A 19,598-nucleotide genomic window follows, 5' to 3' on the forward strand; every position below is an offset into this window, starting at 1 on the left:
TCCCCCCCCCAACCCTCTCCAAATATTGCAACTAGTCCAAAAACGTTGTCAGAATTTTTAGTTTATGGGTTCTGAACCAGAGTTTCTTTTGTTTATTAGATTCTGAATAGATTATTTATATGATTTTTTAAATAAATACAAAGTTTTGAAGCCAAAGCTACTACGTTCTGCCAAACCCTTAGCGACATTGTGTGTATTGTGCAGATAGCAGTAGAAGGAAATACATAGTTGAAGAGATAGAAAAGTATGGAAAAGGAAACATTTCAGCTCAGACAATCACATACAATGACTTGTGTCTTGCAACTAACAACTTTGACTCTGAGTGTTTGCTTGGTGAAGGTGGTTTTGGGAAAGTCTACAAGGGCCACATTCAAAGCAAGAACAAAGTAAATACTCTAAATTTGCAAGTTCCTTTAAAATCTACGTACAGTCAAACATCTCTGTAACTGTCATCCAAGACGTATATGTACAGTGTTTTGTTTTAACAGTATATGTGTTTTGTTTTTTCAGGATGTGGCTGTAAAGCAACTTGATAGGAATGGGTTCCAAGGAAACAGAGAGTTCCTTGTGGAGGTTCTGTTGTTGAGCCTTCTTCATCACCCTAACCTTGTTACTTTGGAAGCATACTGTTCAGACGGTGATCAACGAGTATTAGTATATGAGTTCATGTCAAATGGTTCACTAGAAGATCATCTTCTTGGTATGCATTACTATTCATTCACACCATGGCTTTTAGCATCACTATAGCTGACACCTTTGTTTTGCAGAGATTGGTCCAGAACAAAAGCCACTTGATTGGATTACAAGGATGAAAATCGCGGAAGGAGCAGCAAAAGGACTTGAATACTTGCACGAGACAGCTAATCCTTCAGTAATTTACCGCGACTTTAAAGCTTCCAACATACTTCTAGATGAGAAATTCAATCCTAAGCTTTCTGATTTTGGACTAGCTAAGCTAGGTCCAACTGGTGATAAGACTCATGTTTCCACCAGGGTGATGGGAACCTACGGATATTGTGCACCGGAGTATGCTTCCACCGGTCAATTGACCACTAAATCTGATGTTTACAGCTTTGGAGTCGTGTTTTTGGAAATCATCACAGGAAGAAGAGTTATTGATAACTCCTTACCTAGCGAAGAACAGAACCTTGTTGTGTGGGTAAGTTACAAAAGTTGAATGTGCTTAAAGATAAGGTTTATGTCATTTTGACCTATATTGTTGTTATATATGCAGGCAACACCACTGTTCAGAGACAAGACAAAGTTTCATTTGATGGCGGATCCATTGATGGGAGAGGATTATCCAATGAAGGCATTGTACCAAGCACTAGCCATAGCAGCAATGTGCTTGCAAGAGGAAGCTGGGACACGGCCTTTGATGAGCGACGTGGTGACTGCTTTGGAGTTTCTGTCAGGGAACAAGAAAGAATTAGATGCAGAGGATGAGGACGAGGACGAAGATGAGGAGAAGGCTACAGAGGGAACATGCAAATCTCCACCTGCATTGCAAAGTTTTACAAGTAGACTTGAACGTGCTGATACAAATGACATTAGAGAAAGAGACTAAAACCAAAAACATTTTTCGACCTTTTGAAGATTTTGTATATTATTTTGCAGGCGACTAAAACCTTCTGTGAATATATAAACTTTTTTGTTTCCTAAGTTTTTTTTCAGATTTTATTTACTTATAATACATAAGAGTGTTAGAATAGATAGAGTAGTCCCTGTTGTCCTTGAGGAATTAATTACTCTAACAAAGTAAAAAGTTCAATATTGTCATCCAAATCATTTGTCTAGTTTGGCTCAATTATGTCAATTGTGTACGTTGAGCGGTCAGACTCAGATTGGGACTCAATAAAGTTGACTCAAATCTTATGAAATTACTATGATTCCAACTAACAATTCCAATGAAATTACTATAATACCCTCCATCAACAAAGGAAAGATGTATAAAGAGGTGCTTGATTTTTAATAATAATTAATAATAATAATAATAGATTCATCATTATAGATACAATTTTGAGTATAAAATTTGTCTTATTGGATATTATGCTTTGTAAATTTTAATACGACTAAAGTTAAAAATGATACATGTTGTCAGCTAATCTTGGTTTTGCTTGAGCAAGAAGGGGTAAGGTACAAAAATGATCAATCTTCGATGACTCTAGTAAGTCATTAGATGATGAATTTGGTGGTAAACTCCAAGTAAATCCTTGAAGAAGTCTAGCAAGTAACATTGTAGTAATGGTTGAACCAAGTTTCACAGCTGGACAACCTCTTCTTCCAATACTAAATGACAATAGACGTAATTTTGAATCAGTGAGAACTACTTCACCGCCATCTTTCTTTTTGAGGTGGCGTTCTGGCTTAAACTTCAATGGATTCTTCCAAACTCTAGGATTTCGGCCAAGTCCAAGTCGACTTAATAACACTACGCTTCCTTTAGGAATGAAGTGCTTTTCACCGATGATGGTATCAGAAACAGATACATGAGGAACATTAAAAGGTGATATGGGATGGAGTCGGAATGCCTCTTTTATGCAGGCTTTGATATAATTTAGCCTTGGTAAATCTGGTTCTTGAACCAATCTATTCATCCCAACAACATCATTGAGTTCTTTTATGGCTTTTTGCATTAACTTTGGTTGATTCAACATTTCTGCTAGTGTCCATTCAACTGCATTTGAGGGATTATCCACTGTTGCCAGCATGAGTTCCTGTGCATAAAATATTTGTTGCAAGCAATCAACACTTTTCTGATTAGATGAGCATAAATTCCAAGTGACATTTTTTGAATTTCAAAATTCAAAATTAATGGTAAGACTAAATTTTTCATACCTATAATTATTTTAAATTATTAATTATTTTGACTTATAATACTTTCTAACGTAGTTTAAAAGAAAATTAAAGACTTCATGCACAAATTTTCAATCAAATTTAAAATATTTAACTCTCAAAACGAAAAGTACCACATAAATTTGAACAGAAAGAGTTTTAATTTATAATTTTTTGAATCAGATACTTAGGGTAGGTAGGTAGAAGGGAACGAGAATGTAGTATGTTTCTAGAAATATAGATAGTCTATTTAGTATTTATGGGTCTGAATTATAATTCATTGCCTATTTGGCCAAATTTTTGGAAATCAAGAGTCCTTATTGTTTTAGAAAATAGATAGTTAAAGTACTTGGTCAAATGTTTAAGAAAAATAGTAACTATTTTAAAGTAGTAATATAGCATGAGAAATTGTTTTTCAAAAGCTAGTTTTTTTTTTAAAGACACTTTTAGAGCCTTTTGGTAAAAATACAAATTGACAAAAAAAGACCTTTCAAATTGATAAGTCAAAATAAAAATGACTATCCTCAAATAGTACTCTGACAAAAAACACTTTTTAATAAATTTGACCTAAAAAATTTTCAATGATCACACAAGACAACACAACATAGTTTAGGAGTAACTGAAAAAATGTATTAACTTACAAGCACTTGTGCTTTAATCTCTTTAACATTCATCAATGGATTTCCATTGTCATCTTTGAGCATGATAAAAACATCAAGAATGTCTTGTTCCAAATTTTTGTAGCCATCTTTCCATATTTGAATCCTATGATCAACTTCAATATCAATTTGTTTTGTTGCTATGTCATAAGCTTTCTTAATAATTGCTTTATGACCATCTAAATCAAACATACTTAACCATGGTAAGTAATCTGATATCCCAAAACAATGAAGATATTTAAGTAGTGTAAAAAGTGCATCAACTTGTTGTTCATCTTCTTCTCTACTTGCAAATAATGATCTCTTGTTGTAAATCATATTTCTTATAGCATTCCCACAATAACATCTTGTCACTTTCCTCAAATTAATAACTTGTTTTTTGATGCATTGTTTGTAAACAAATTCAACAAGTTCATCAATGGCTTCGTCCCTTTTAGGACGAAGCCATTGCAATGAGGATGGTGATAAGACATGAGAAGCAAGAATTTTCCTCATTTTCATCCATTGATCACCAATGGGGAGAAAAACAGAAGTTAAGTAGTTATTACTAATAAGCCTCGCGGACATACAAATAGGCCTAGATGAAAAAACGGAGTCTTGAATCTTCAAGAACTCGCAAGCAAGCTCAGGAGAAGTTACTGGAATTACATGAACATTGCCAACATAAATGCAAGCAATTTCAGTGTTCATTTCCTCCATAGTTTTGTGTATCCAATAAACAAAGGATGACTTATTCTTTGTGAAGATTTGAGGAAGGATTCCAATTATAGGCCATGATTTTGGACATGGAGGAAATGATTTAGTGTTTCTTACCAATTTACTATTCCATTTACTAAGAATAGTAGAAATGATAATTTTCCATAGAGTAGTATTGTTATTGGATTTTGAGAAAGTTGAGAGGACGTTGTAGATTACCATAGCTTTGTAATGTTGGAAAATAATTAGATATAATAATATAACTATTTATTTAGCTAAAATAGTAGTATTGAAAATAACTACTATACTATTTTAAAAGTATATGTAATACAATTTAATATAATACAAAAAGTCAAAGAAGTTAGTTGTGGGGAAAATGAGATAAAATAAGTCAAAGAAATTAATTATAATTAAGAGAAGAGAGAAGAGGTAGCAAGAAGGTGTTTGGTAATTGTTTTCTTATGATTTTTTATGAATGGTAATGTCCTTAAATAGGCCAAAATATGAGTTAAATTCTTGACAAGTGTTAGGGCACGTGTCATTAAACACTTGTACACTTGACACCTATTTTCAACTTGTAAATTAGCTTCATAAAAACATATTTGAAGACTTTTTAAACATATTTTAGAGATTAAATTTTTTTTAAAAATAAATCATTTTACTTACAATTCCCCATATATTTCAAAAGAATATATACATATGTATATATAAGAATTTACGTAGCATAATACACATTAGACGTCAAGTAGGACACAAAATTGTAGAGGGCCATACAGAATGAATGTATTTATTTATTTAATTTAATACAAGTATTAATATCTACTTATACACACCTAAATTTAAAGGTCATAGCACTGAAACCAAATTAAGAGTCATCTTTATGTATTATATCAGTGTTTAATAAAGCTAAAATGATGTCATATATGACAATAAAAATAGGTTATAATTCATAAATATGTCATTTAACTTGACATTAGATAACATTTATGCCCTTCACTTTGAATGTGCACATGTAGACACTTCAACTTGTATAAAGTTGAAAAAATAGACACACATGTCCTATATGACATCCTACATGACATTTTTATCATACATTTGATATAAATTTATATTCAAGTTATATTAAAATTGTATAAATATAAATAAAATAGTTATAATATATATCAAATTCAATATTACACATTACTATAACTTCGATAGTCACAATATAAGCTAATTTAAATAGTACTAAAATGTTTGAAATTCACGTATAATACTTATAACATATTTGTGCTAATAATGCTTTAGTTATATATTCACCACATGAAGCCTATAATGTGTATAATTCAAAATGTATTATAACTGTTGTTTATTATTTTCACTTATTAACGGTACTAAAGTTAAAAATATTAGTCATATATTCAAAATACGCATTGAAACATGCCTATAATATATATTCTATATTGAATTCAACAATATTATAATTGTTGTTTTTCTCTAATAATAGTATTAAAATATATTATTGTATTAAAAATATTTTAGTTATATGTGCACGATATGCATTGAAAAATGCATTGAGAGTATAATCTATATTTATTTCTTTTATTAATGATGTCCTTTTTTTAAAAATAAAATGATCATAAACATTAAAATAATTGAAATTAAAAAAAAATAAAGAAAAAATAACCGAAGAAGAGAGAAAGAAAATTACGTAACGAAAATGTCTGAAGAAAAGACAAGAATGAAAACGAGAGAAAAAGAAAATGGGAGAAAAAAATGACCGAAGAAAGGACAAAAATGAAAGAGAGAAAACATAAGAAAATAAAAAGAGATAAAAAAGAATGACTAAAGAAAATACAAGAATGGAAAAAAGAGAAAATAATAGAAGAAAAGAAAATGTCTGAAGAAAAGACAAGAATGAAAGAGAAAGAAAAAGAAAATGTCTGAAGAAAAAACAAATTTAATTATTTTTCTAATATGAATTTAATAATATATGTTGTAAAACTAAAATAAAATAAGACAAAGAATATAGAAAATGATAGTAATAGAAATCGAGAGACAATAAATGCGAGCTTTTCTAATTCTTTCGAGTATTCAATTGTTCACAATATGAACCATGTGGTACTCAATGATATTGTATTAAGATAATTTAAATAATAAAATTGATAAAACGAACTATTAAATTACATAATTAAATAATAAAAAAGATTAAAATCAGGTTATACAGTTTAAGATTTCTTTCCACATTATATCATTATAACTTTGAACTCCCAATATCATATTTACTTCATCTAAATCTTTCATATCAAAATTAATAGACAAATAATTTGATACTTTTCACAATATTTTAAACTCATACCAAATATAAGCATGTCATTCATATTGTCTATCATTTTTCCAATAGTAACACACATAAATTTTTCTGGAGTGTATGTCATTCATAATTGAACTTTAGTTCAATGTGTTACACCCACTAGTCATAAGAACTATGCACTATACAAGTAATATATCAAGTGGATTCACTACTTGAAATATAGCTCAGCAAGTTTCTTGAGAGTTTCGAAAACGCTTGTGAATGGGTTGAATTGAACAGGGCGTCTCAACTCTAAATCAGGAAATTGGTTGTTTAGAGCTTGTTGCATTCCAGACATGGACATCATTGCTGATAGCTGACTGGTAGTCTTTACCTCACAGTCTTGTGGAGTGTCTTTGATTTTGCTTGGATCATATCCGAAACTTGCTAAGTAGTTTTTGTACCTGTCGATAAATTCTGGTCCTGGATTAGGCCTCCTCGAGTATATCTGATTGAGGAGAGAAAAAAGGCACAATCAGTTAGTCAGTCGGATAAATCATGTACTATAAGTAAATTCAAGCAATTTTGAGAGTTGAGATTGATGTTTCTTCTTGTGTAATGTTCAAGTGAATTAGATATAGGTTTATGCTGTGTTATAACCTGTATCGTGCCAAGTTGATATCTTTGCATCTTCTTTTATAATCACAAATGCCTCTTCCAGCATTCTTATAGCAATACTAGACATTCAAACACTCAAAGGTGGATCCAGGATTTGAACATTACAGGTTCGAGTTTGGGATCATACCATAAATATTTGATTTACTGGATCTGATGTCTATCATCTCTACTTATTTAGTGCACGTCTTAACATATATACAGGGTACGAGCCAAATCTACTGGGTTTGGATGGACCCATATATGAAAAGTTCACTAGATCCGCTCCTGCAAGCACTAACATCAACAAAAGTATTCAATAATCCTAGTTCACATCATATTCCGTAATTACAAAATGTATCTACAATGTACCCCTTTTACTTAAGCTGTAGGCTATGCTAATGCTATCTAAAGCATCCTCACATACAAAGTCTTGATACTTAGAAAATGGACCCGATATCAGGTCTGAGGGGAGTGTCTGTATCCATGCCTTCGTACAAACGAAAAGTTTTTTTTTCTAGTTGGGATATTTCACTAATTTAAAGGTGTGACAGCAATAAAAATTTGATATGTAAGAAACCCACCCACATTTTGTACATAACTAAAAGTCACACTGGTTTAAACTGAAAGAATTAATTACCTGAACGAAGCTTTTATCTTTAGCTCCAGAAACCAGTGCGAAGTTATCATAATCAGTTGCAATTACATCATAAGGCTCCTTAGGGATGAACGGCAGTGTAGGAAACCTAAGGTAACACTTCTCTCTAATCATTTCTTGCCTTTCTAGATCAGTCTCGTCTTTCTCCTTATCCTCCTCATTAAGGCATTGAACCCTTCCCCTTATGCCTGTGATGTAGCCATCAGGTCCTCCATGAACGCAAAATGTGTCTACTTGGATAGCAGGTGCATTCATATCAACAGTGTAAATGCCCTGAAATAATTTGGAATAAAGACAGATTATGTCAAAAAAGACATCTTCAAGTATGTGTGTCCGAGAGTCAAGTAACCCAAAATATCTTCAAAAGACAGAAAACAGAAGGCGTGATTTTTCAGGTGTTAACATTCTCAATATTCACCTGTGTGCAATGACAATCTTCTTGACCTTGTCCAGCAAATCCACGTTTAAGGGAAGCTACTTCGAACCATCTTCCAGAATACCTGATTGGATCAAAGTCTTTAGCTGTCATGCCTCGCATCATCATCAGCTTTCCACCATCATTTCCCTTCTCCAAAGGAAGTGTTGGCATGCTGTCCGCGACATTTGCAAGTTGGAACACACTGTTGTAATGAGGGAGGTCTGCTGCAAAACCCTACCAATAGAAAGAAGATACGCTTGAAAGTTTAACAAAATTTCTGAAATTGTTTCTTTAAGTTAATTCGTAACAGAATGCATTCCCAAAAGTCATGAAATCATCATTTCGGACCTTCAGCTTTCACAACTATTCTATCAAATCAACCAAATACATATGTGCAGTACCACTTTTGCCTCTGGAATTAGGAGAGAAAATATAGTAAGGATACTAACCATGTTACTTTGAGAGAGAAATAGGATCGATGCCGCAAGACCTGAAATGACATGTTGAACCTCAACCTTACCAAATATTGGACATTCAGTGCAGCAGGAAGACACCACTTTCACAGACAACCCCCTGCAAGGACCGACGAAAAATCCTCATTACATGAAGAATGGGAATGTTTTGGAAGGAAAAAAGAATCTTTGAGAAAACATCAGCCATATAAAATATAATACGTAAACTAAGCTGGATGCATTACACTGCTTGGCCAGTTTAGGTTATCTATTGTTGCAGGAAAGAAAAGTAAACAAGCAATGTCTTTTGTCCGACTACACCTTAAACACACCAAAAGGTATCAGACAAGGAAATATCCTATTGGATGTACTTCCTATTCAATTTTGTAATTCCAATTAAAGGAGGAATTTTCGTGTACTGAAATAGGACTAATTTCCACGGGTACCTACTCCTCCACCAGGACAGGTACCGGATAGCTCTTTCCACTAGGGAAGAATCAGCTAGTATATTTGTCTCCAATGAATTTGAACTTGAGACCTCATGGTTCTCAACCCACTTCATTGACCAGTAGGCACATGACCATGGGTATTTGTATGATGATCAAGCAACTTTCAATATTCCTTTTGACTCTAAGAAGACCTCATTATGATAAATTATTGCTATTAATATACTTGAGATTTGAGAATGTAATCTAATGGCCATTCTCGTGTCATCCTTACTAGTTAGCCAATCAGATAATGGGATCGACTAAATGGACAAATAATATTTACTTAGAAAGTGGCTGATATAGGAAGACTTAGATTGTTGGTTAAGAAGAATATGCATTTTTCCAAGTATTAACATTAATTAGCAGATGAGCTATTCACTCATTTCGTATGCATACCGATGTCCACAAAATGGTATCAAAAGAAACAACAAAATTTATACTTTGAGAAACTAATAAATAAAAGGTTGTTGTTTAGTATCAGAGTTTAAATGGAGAAACATGATCAGGTTTTGAATTTATATAATCGACTCCAACTTGGTTGAGAGTTGAGACTGAGGCTTATATGGGTAGCTAAAAGTGCTTATTTTATCAAAGTTAGGTATTTGATATCGACTTTAGGCAAAAATAAGTGTTTGAGTAGTAGCTTACACAAACTACTATTCAAACATCAAGCAAAACTGATTAATTAAACACAAATTGATATACTTTTTTTGGGAAAGCACTTCTTCAAACAAGAACATTTTATATACTTGGTCAAAAAGACTATTAATTATTGTAAACCTAAATAAAAAAGTTCAAACTGACTCACTAAAATCTGACATTCTTCCCTTGGTTATGGCATTTTAGCTTAAAGATTTCGAATTGCAGCTTTCATTTTCGTTGGTCTGGTTTAAGTACAATTTTTACTTAATTCTGAACAATAACAACCATAAAGGGTACTATGTTTAACAGGTACAATTTAGAGAATATAATTGTTGAGATTTGAGAATATAAGCAAAAAAAAAGAGTGAGATTATACCTGGGTTTTGATGGATATTGTGATTGAACCAAAATTGGAGGTGATTGTTGGGCCATCAAATTGTAGCAAACCATTGTGTTCTTACTTCACTTCAGCTGTAAGCCAATTATTAAAACACTTTTCTGCCAATTGTTAGCATGTAACAAATAAAAATGTTACCACTCCCCTTTTCTCTATTCACTAAATTAAAAATAGTTATTTAATAATATTTATTTATTTTTTAAAAATTAAAAAAAAATTTAATTTTTTTATTTTGAATTTTTTGTTTTAAATTAAAAACATGCCAAAGTGTGATATAATTTAAGGTCTTATTTGATGTTATTTGAAAAGTTAAAATTAAAAATCACAGAAAAAAAAAAAGATATTTTTTTAAAAAATAAGGTAAATAAATTTAAACTAAAGTTACTAAAGCATACAATTAAAAAGCATTTAGTACATATATCTTTGGTCCCTATATATCTTTTGACAACTCTTTCGTTTTAACTTTTCAAGTAACATATTTAAAATTACAATAAATAATAGTATTTTGATTTATTTAACATATTTAATTTATGATTACAAAAATTAAAATATTATTTTATTATAAATATTTATATATATATTTTTAATATGGAAAGGTCTACTAAAATGTGGTAGGGAAGTTCCTCTGTGTTCTTGCACCCAAAAGTAAACAAAACGGAAAAGTTGTCCGCCGTCAACGAAAATATTTTCAGGTAAATTTTTCTATATTTATACGTCTGTAAATTTTTTTCATTAAATCTGTTCCTTGTTAGGATAAATATGACATTTTTAATCCTGATATATTTTTCTGCTTGTTGAGTCAATAGCCTTGCATTGAGTTTGGAATATTTTGATGTTACCTTTGAGTTTTTTTTGTCAAATAAATTTAAGATATAATTTGTATATTTGTCACTTTTTTAGCTATTTATCAACTTCTTGAGATTGTCTGTTAATCAGAATTTATCTATTCTAATATGTTCTTTTGTGCAAGAAACTAGATTCGATGGAACTCAATAACTTTACTTCGAACAGTGTATTTGAATGAAGAAGTTTATTGAATATGTATTCAAAGTATTTGATTTAGAACCTGGACATTATTCTTATATTGCGAACTCATAGAGTTAAAATTTTGGTTCCACCTCAGCACAAGATGGTCCTTGTGCAAAGGAGGATCCATAGTCAAATATTGGTAGATTTCTAATGAACTTTTTAATTACTCCCTTCTTCTCAATTTTGTATGAGTTAGTTCGTTTTGATGCTGTGTTTTAAGATAAAAGAAAGGATTTTTGAAACTTGTGGTCTAAAATAAGTCAGTGGCGAGAAATCATTTCATCAAGGATAAAATAGACATGTTAAAGTTAAATTGTTGCTAAATGTAGACATTCTTTTCGGGAGTGGTTAAAAAGGAAAGTAAATCATATAAAGTGGGACAAGAGGGAGTAATACATTTACAAGGTATGCTTGAAAGTTACTTCGTTCACGTGAACCATTGCTCCTGTCTCTACACTATGGACTTCTTGCTTGTAAGAAGTTATGTTGTTACATTGTTTTCCTTAGTGTAATGGGAATGGGGGAGGTTTTGGGATTAACTGAGAGGGAGATATTGCTGAGTTTGAATCTTGATGTTTACTCTACTTTATATATTCATGCGTTATCTAGTGTGTTTCGAAAGGGAAAAACAAAGAAACTGTGTTAGATGATGAGAACGTGTCAGGTTTTTATGAGGTGATTGTGTTTGCAGGCTTTACCTCCTGAACTACTTGCTGCAAGCAGAGTTTCTCTCGTTATTGATTGTTACAGCGGATAATGGCTGTTTGTGGTTCAAGAACTTCTCATATTGGCCATTTTGTTGGTAATATGGCTGCTAGGCGCCTGCATTATGGATTGGCGGTAAATAATAGTAGCGTCTCTAATAGCAATAGGAGCATTGAGAATGTTAGAAAAGCCAACATTAGTTTGAGAAATAAACGCCAACCTCACAACTTCATGTTATCTCAATATTTTAAAACTAGTGTTGCAAAGAGGAAGGGACATGAAGGATTTGGATTAGAAGGTTTTCGCGTTTTATCACTTGCACGTTTCTCTTCTGGAACTACTGCTCCCGGCAGCCTGTCTTCTGATAATACTAAGAAAAAGGAACAGACTGCAGATACTGTTGATTCTTCTGAGGGAAAGATACACCTGAAGCTGAATCCGGGGTCATTTTATCTGCCTCATCCTGCGAAAGCAAAAACTGGTGGAGAGGATGCTCATTTCATTCATGATCCTGCACAAGCTATAGGTGTAGCTGATGGGGTCGGTGGATGGGCTGATCTTGGTATTGATGCAGGGGAATATGCCCGTGAATTAATGTCTAACTGTATGTCTGTGATACAAGAGGAACCTAAGGATTCCGTAGACCTTATCAGGGTCCTGGAGAAAGCTTACATGAGAACAAAAGCAAAAGGTTCTTCAACTGCTTGTATCGTTGCACTCACTGATGAAGGTCTTTATGCCGTTAATTTAGGAGACAGTGGATTTATGTTGGTTAGGCATGGATCTGCTATATTTAAATCCCCTGTACAACAGCACGGTTTTAATTTTCCCTATCAACTGGAAGGCAGCACTGCTGGTGATTCACCTAGCTTGGCCCAAGCATTTAAAATTACAGTAGCTCCAGGAGATGTCTTAGTCGTTGGTACAGATGGGCTTTTTGACAATTTATATGATGCAGATATCACGGAAGTTGTGGTTCATGCTGTGGAAGCTGGCTTAGGGCCACAAATGACAGCTAAAAAGATAGCAGCATTGGCACAGCAAAGAGCAATGGACACAACTAAGCCGTCACCTTTCTCTGATGCAGCCAAAGAGGCCGGATTTGAGTACCACGGGGGGAAACTTGATGACATAACTGTAGTTGTTTCTTATGTAACTAACAATGCCAATCCATTGGCAGATTGAGCCTCAAACTCTGATGTTTTTGAAGTAGGACTGTGACTAGCAATTCGCCTAGTGGTGCCTCCTTGATCCGTCAAGTGTTTTAGTTCCTAGATTTACAGTACGGAGGCATGTCTATATGTTGTATACGATGTTGATATATCGTTCTTGTTGAGATTGATGGATACAAAGACACTGTTCTTTGAAAGTAATGTTTCTGTCTGTAGTTCTGTTTTGTAAGCCAAGTGGGCTTTGTTATGATTTCTAAAAAGCCATCGTTTATATAAAAAAAATATTAGAAAAAGAATTTAAACGACCAGCGGTATTTCATTAGTTTATCTCGAGATAACTAATCCTGATACTATTGTCCCACCCTTTGATAGGGTCGTAGGAATACCTTATCCCGGAACTAACTAATTAGTGCTGCTGAAATCATAGGAGGGTGATGTCTGTGAATATGGTTGGAGAATCGAAATAATGAATGATATTAGTATTATATTATTCCTGGATAACAAATGTCATCCACCACATACATCATCTTCGTCTTTATTGGATCACAGTGACCTGTATATTTTCTACTTTTTCTCAGGAAGTTTCTCTAACAACTCCGGAATCACATCGAAGAGATCACCCACGAGTCCATAATCAGCAACCTGCAGTTCAATGAAAGCAACGTTTTCAATATGGACTCCATATGTCAACTTCTAGACCGGGACGACTTACTCTCATACCATGTAAGATGGCACTTGAGGCTAACTTAATCCCAAAATGTACGTTATGAAGGGAGAAGTTGCTTGTATCCATATAAGGAGACCACCAATCTGCTCACTAACCAACGTGGGACTCTAACTCACTCTTACATAAATAACTAGGTTCGATGAGGGTTATTTATTTCCATTTCTAGCTGAGGTAAAATTGGATGGCATGTGACATGCCGCATGTCCACTACGTCAACTTCTTAAGTTGCTCCAAAATTTCAAAGAAATATATTCTGTTTTACTTCCTGATAACTGATAATAAATAAATTATTTTACTTATCGGAAATGTAATTGATAAATCAGAACTCCATCAAAAGTAAACCAATGAGTTTGTATCTCCGTCACCCTCCCTCTTGATTATGTGAATTAACATAAGAGCGAGAAAAGGACATGAGAGAGAATAGAAAGATTGACCCTTACCTGGAATATGGGGGCATCTGCATCTTTATTTACAGCAACAATGACCTTGGAATCTCTCATGCCTGCTATGTGTTGAATTGCACCAGAAACACCAAATGCCATATACAATTCTGGGGCAACAATTTTCCCAGTTTGGCCAACCTAAAATAGGGAAGGAAAAACAAAAACTACATTCAAAAAAACTGATAAACATGAAAAATGGCAGGGCTGCATTATAGTGCCAGTTTCTTAAAAACAAAATTTCAGAGAGACAGACACTACTACTTCAATACTATTTCAAGTATTTTACTTCACAATTTTTTGTGTCTGACTTGTTATACCATAAATATAACTTGCTTAGATGAAAGAAAAGATATTACAGGCAACAGGTTACTACAGTTTACGTAAGTGAAAATCCATTCAACTTTTCTGAAGGCAAGTAACTGAGTCACTTGAAGCAACAAGTATGTCTAGTCTTACCTGGAGATCGTTGGGAACTAATCCAGCATCCACTGCAGCACGAGTGGCACCAACTGCAGAACAGAGGTAATCCAATTTAATGATCAAATGAAAGCAGATTGAAATCAGAATTATGCAAGTTATTGCTAAGAATTTGAAATATGTTAAGGAGAGATTGATAAAGGATAAAGAAGTAGCAGAAAAAAGCACAGGGTGAATACAGCAGAAGTCACGGGAGAGGGAAAACCTGCGGCACCGATTTTCTCTGCAAGCTTATCTATCATTTTGAAGTTCTCAGCACTCTTTACACCTCGTCCACCAGTTACTACAATACGTGCATTTCCAAGATCTGGGCGCTCCGAAATTTGCGCGGAAAGCTTTACATATGTCGACTTAGCAACTGACTCGTCTGTAAAAAAAGCTACCTCATTTTAGGTTCTAACCAACTGACGTTTATTTACAAAAGATGCAAACAACTGATGTTTATCGACAAGATTGGCATAAAGAGCCACATCTGGTTAACCACGGGAGATATGGGTTCATATCAACTGACTGACCTTCATCCAAAGTTGAAAGATCAACTTGATCTATTGACACAGCATTAGATTTCAAATCAGCTGTTTCTGAAGCAACAGGAAAAGATGTAGCTCTAATGCTCAACATACATGGGCTGGAACCTGTGTAACGAACAGTGGAAAGAGCATTTCCTGCATATATTGGCCTGTCACATTAAAGATGATCCAATTAAAACCAACACAGCTTACACTGGAGCTGAGGAGACAAAACGAATGATGCAGTCACTGCAAGAAAAGATCTCATTTTGTAGCAGGATGCATTATAGTGGTTAAATAGTAAACACTGTAGTTCTACGATTCCAAAATAACTCTATGAAGAAGTTAGCAACTTTATAGCTAAAAGAATTCCAGAAATAATCATCCCTGGACGATATTGCCATATAACAACTAGGTTTACACAAATGTACAATTTTTAAAGACCCAAAGTACATTCTTCATGTCATCAAACAAACATGATATAAAATGGTCATAGTCACGAAACAAGATGTAATAATAACATGTATAATCAAACCTAATAACAGGAAATTTACCATTCAACATAGCGCTAACTAATGCCAATGTCTCAATATTACAAATCACACATGACAGGAAATAATTTAGGAAAATCGCTTGAAAAAAGTGTTCACTATCTACAAGAACATCTCAATCCATTATAGTGTTTTCCGGATAAGGGTACCACTAAAAAATCACCTAATAAAGAGGTTTGATCCAGAAATCTTTGTGACATCAGTAATTGGAGAAATATCCAGAAGAGCTGCTGCACGCGGTAATACATTTTTCCCAAATGAACCTGATGCAGCAATTATGTGTGAATAGCCACCACTCTGCTGAACAAGATGGACTAATTTGGCCCATGGTTCAGCCAAAGGGTATGTAAATTTGTCAGAATCAGCAATAAGGACCTAAAGAAGAAATAAAAAACAATAAGAAAATAGTGAGTTTCATTGGTTAGATTCGCTCCAGCATCTTTTTCTCTCGTGTGCTGAATGCTTTTTCTATTCTAAATGCTAGTTACAGATTATTTGTCTCAAAATGCTAAGTGCAGAATGCTTGAATTAAGTTAATTTCAAATTGTCAACTAGCATGTCACATCACATGGAAGCATAGGAATGAAAATCATAAAATCTTTGAACAAAGACTCATAACAGGTAGCGTGCTTGGTCCTCACAATAGCTTAATTGAAGATGAAGAGGAAAGGAGCAGTATTGTATTGTCAGCATGAGCTCTGGACTACTTTTCCTGTTAATAGACACACATTCATATGATATCTGTGTGTCTTATGTGGAGAAAATCCAAACAAATAGGTTCTATACCACTTTCTCCAAAAGTGATAATATTGTGAGTAAGAATTAACAGGTATACTTCGGATATTCTTGACAAGATCACCTATCATCGTTCCTGGATTTTGTTCTATGGCTTGCTTGCCAAAGTTCAGCACTCAGTTGAAAATGGCATTTCCAAGAATTTTAGTACAAGAAGACAGAGAAAAAGCAATATCATCCTCTTTTTGCTCCTCCTCGGAAGATCATTCTCTCTCTGTAACGAAGTGAACATTGTAAATGTGTTTTACACAATCACTTAAGTATGTCAATAGAATACAACTACTCTTTTTCACACTGAACTAGGGATGTCCTAGCCAAGATGTTACTGAAAAGCGAGCAAACTAAATTGCAAACCAGTAGGAGCATAAGGTTAGTATTCCGTGGGAAACATGGTGAAACAAAACAGTCCAGCATCCAAAGAGGAGTTACCTGAGAAACAGAAGGGTGGGATGAAGCAGCATGTTCCGCAGCTTCCTTCAGGGAATGACCAGATCCGGCAAGTAGCAACGATATCGAATTGTCCCCACCTAAGGATTTTGCAGCCTCCACAGCACTTAATGATGAGTTTTTGATTAATCCTCCTTCATGTTCAGCTAAAACCAATGTACTAAGCTACACATACAATACAGCATAGGTGTACCTTTAAGCACAATCATTTGAGAATAACTTATATTGTGCAAAGAAGCAAAATTCTTCTATTATAAAATTCAAGCTCAAACTTGTATACATGGATTCAGGCTATATGATTATCAAACACAGAGACTATTCAGAGATTCTCCTTTGTCCTCCTTAAACAAGAACATTCGAAAACACCTATTCTGAATTCATGTGAATCTTTAGAAACTAGAGAGAAGACAAAGCAAGCCTATATAATCAAACCATTGCACCAGAAACAGTAAGGGTTAAGGTCGTACATCCTACCCTCCCCAGATCCCACTTGTGGGATTACACTAGGCATTTTGTTGTTGCATCATATCCCTTTAACTTCCTCATTTACTCGAAAGACAATTCCTGACCCACTTGCATTTGATTTAATGCTTAGCCTAGTATTCTGATAAAACTCACTTGGGTAAAGCTGCAATTAAGCTGTCCAAGAACAATACAGAATATTTTGCTGCAGTAATATAAGGAACGGACGAAAAGAAGTAAGATTAAAGTTGAAGAACGTATTCGTTCAGCTCTTAATTAAGCTATTGATTCGAGAAAATAATCCCCTTCCTATTCTATCTTCCAATAATCAACACAAACAAGTGCAACAGACGTTTATTCTTCCCAATTCCAGAAGATTCATCAAGTACCAACTATTCTGTTTATTCCTTTACACACTAAAACCACCATGTCTGAGCTAAAGCACTCAACCTAAACCACTTGTCCCAACTACCTTTTTATGGGTTCTAGATTCTAAATAGAAAAAAAGTTAATTGGATTCTTAAACATAAGCTATTGGATTCTACCAAACCCGTCATCGGAATGATAGCTCCGGCCGATCCCTCGGAGCCCTTATCAAGCATATAAATGCAGAAAAGCAAATTGAATTTACCTACTTGTTCAGACTATTTCAGATGAGTGAAAATAAAATTTGAAAAGCGTAAGAACAACAAGGACTTACAGATCGAAAAGGGGTTATCCGTGAAGTATTAGAGAGTTTTCTGAATGAGGAGAGCATCGTTCCAATGGCCATATCCAGTTCGCTCGCTTCAACTTATGGTATTTTGGGTCAAAAATGTCAGTCCTTATGGAGTATTAAAGATTATTACTACTAATATAAATTAATAATGGCGTCTGCCGTGTCTGTATATATCTCTTCAGCGTGGCGTCTCTATCTTTCTCACACCAAAACCTATCAATTGATTGCTCTTCTTCCTCCCAGCAACTCCATTATCGTCTACTCTCTCTCAATTAAAAACCTCCATTATTCCATAACATTGATTAGTAGGTAGGGATTATCAAATATTATTATTTTGTAAATATACTTATTATTCTAATCAGAAAATTATGCGATTAAATAAATTTATATTATTTAATTTATTAGTTATCATGGATATAATTTGCTATATTTATCACTTACAATTAATATTATATAGTAATTACATGGTTTGTATAACTACTCACATTCGTATATATATAATTCACCATAACATATAATTACATATATGTAATATATAATTATCTAATGGATATATACATATACAATTCACCTCTCTCCCCTCTCTCGCTCGCATCTCTCCTTCCTCTCTCAATCTTGCTCGCCTATCTATCTATCTCCCAATCTCGCTTGCCATATATACAAATGCATATGTATAATATACAATTATCTAACCGATATACATATACAATTCGCCTCTCTCCCACTCTCTCAATCTTGCTTGTCATATATACAAATGCATATGTATAATATACAATTTTACACATATACAATCACTTCTCTCCCACTCTCTGTCCTCTCTCGCTTGCCTCTCTCAATCTCGCTCGTCTAACTCCTCCCTCTCCTGATCTCGCTTGCCATATACAAATACATATGTATAATATACGATTATCTAACCAATATACATATATAATTCACCTTTCTCCCACTTTTTTCCCCTCTCTCTCGCCTCTCTCCTCTCTCTCCCAGTTTCGCTCGCATCTCTCCTCCATATAACATGTAGCTACGAATTGTAATTATCAAACTATAGTTCTGGAGAATAATTAGGCTATTTTTAAGTGGTTATATGTGAAAGTTCCCCTTTAATCTATAAAGAAGTATTTTCGAGATTTAATAAATCTTAATTATATTGTTCTGGGATGAAGTCTTGATTAATAATTTTTTTTACTGCAATTGCCCTATTAGATTATCCAAATGAAAATAATATATGTTTAGAGGTTCAAAATTTAGAAGAAATTATGAATACTATTGGAAAAAAATAATGTTGATGATAAAGTTAAAGATGATAAGATATCTTTGGACTAGATACACATAGGAAAGCACTTATCGCGTCTATAAGTCTTCACAATTTTTTGATGCAGTTAAGAATACAAC

General features: G+C 33.7%; 5 protein-coding genes across 5 annotated transcripts in view; 2 read left to right on the top strand and 3 right to left on the bottom strand.

Moving 5' to 3' along the window:
• LOC107006779 (probable serine/threonine-protein kinase PBL23) overlaps positions 1 to 1,777 on the top strand; it is a 2,554-nt gene extending 777 nt beyond the window's left edge. Inside the window, exons 2-5 of the mRNA XM_015205296.2 lie at positions 205 to 386; positions 511 to 700; positions 768 to 1,159; positions 1,235 to 1,777. Coding sequence (XP_015060782.1) covers positions 205 to 386; positions 511 to 700; positions 768 to 1,159; positions 1,235 to 1,567 — 1,097 coding nt within the window. The 3' untranslated portion in view covers positions 1,568 to 1,777. The remainder of the gene's footprint in view (positions 1 to 204; positions 387 to 510; positions 701 to 767; positions 1,160 to 1,234) is intronic.
• A 253-nt stretch (positions 1,778 to 2,030) lies between these two features.
• Positions 2,031 to 4,438, bottom strand: LOC107006880 (isoleucine N-monooxygenase 1-like). The gene is made up of 2 exons (XM_015205396.2): positions 3,477 to 4,438; positions 2,031 to 2,717 (listed from the first exon to the last, which is right to left on the bottom strand). The coding sequence occupies exons 1-2, from the start codon at positions 4,410 to 4,412 to the stop codon at positions 2,079 to 2,081; spliced, it is 1,575 nt and encodes a 524-aa protein (XP_015060882.1). The 5' UTR covers positions 4,413 to 4,438; the 3' UTR covers positions 2,031 to 2,078.
• Positions 4,439 to 6,577: 2,139 nt separating this feature from the next.
• On the bottom strand, positions 6,578 to 10,307 carry LOC107005228 (chloroplastic lipocalin). The gene is made up of 5 exons (XM_015203764.2): positions 10,151 to 10,307; positions 8,642 to 8,765; positions 8,193 to 8,426; positions 7,757 to 8,047; positions 6,578 to 6,970 (listed from the first exon to the last, which is right to left on the bottom strand). Exons 1-5 carry the CDS (start codon positions 10,222 to 10,224, stop codon positions 6,692 to 6,694), a joined length of 1,002 nt encoding a protein of 333 aa, XP_015059250.1. The 5' UTR covers positions 10,225 to 10,307; the 3' UTR covers positions 6,578 to 6,691.
• Positions 10,308 to 10,761: 454 nt separating this feature from the next.
• On the top strand, positions 10,762 to 13,278 carry LOC107007421 (probable protein phosphatase 2C 55). The gene is made up of 2 exons (XM_015206043.2): positions 10,762 to 10,863; positions 11,892 to 13,278. Exon 2 carries the CDS (start codon positions 11,957 to 11,959, stop codon positions 13,088 to 13,090), a length of 1,134 nt encoding a protein of 377 aa, XP_015061529.1. The 5' UTR covers positions 10,762 to 10,863; positions 11,892 to 11,956; the 3' UTR covers positions 13,091 to 13,278.
• A 113-nt stretch (positions 13,279 to 13,391) lies between these two features.
• On the bottom strand, positions 13,392 to 18,498 carry LOC107007422 (electron transfer flavoprotein subunit alpha, mitochondrial). Its single transcript, XM_015206044.2, has 8 exons — positions 18,189 to 18,498; positions 17,009 to 17,191; positions 15,948 to 16,159; positions 15,240 to 15,403; positions 14,930 to 15,091; positions 14,704 to 14,756; positions 14,245 to 14,385; positions 13,392 to 13,719 (listed from the first exon to the last, which is right to left on the bottom strand). Exons 1-8 carry the CDS (start codon positions 18,258 to 18,260, stop codon positions 13,642 to 13,644), a joined length of 1,065 nt encoding a protein of 354 aa, XP_015061530.1. The 5' UTR covers positions 18,261 to 18,498; the 3' UTR covers positions 13,392 to 13,641.
• Positions 18,499 to 19,598: the final 1,100 nt, after the last annotated feature.

This window comes from Solanum pennellii, chromosome 12 (assembly GCF_001406875.1).
Source record: "Solanum pennellii chromosome 12, SPENNV200".
Classification (NCBI taxonomy): Eukaryota; Viridiplantae; Streptophyta; class Magnoliopsida; order Solanales; family Solanaceae; genus Solanum; species Solanum pennellii.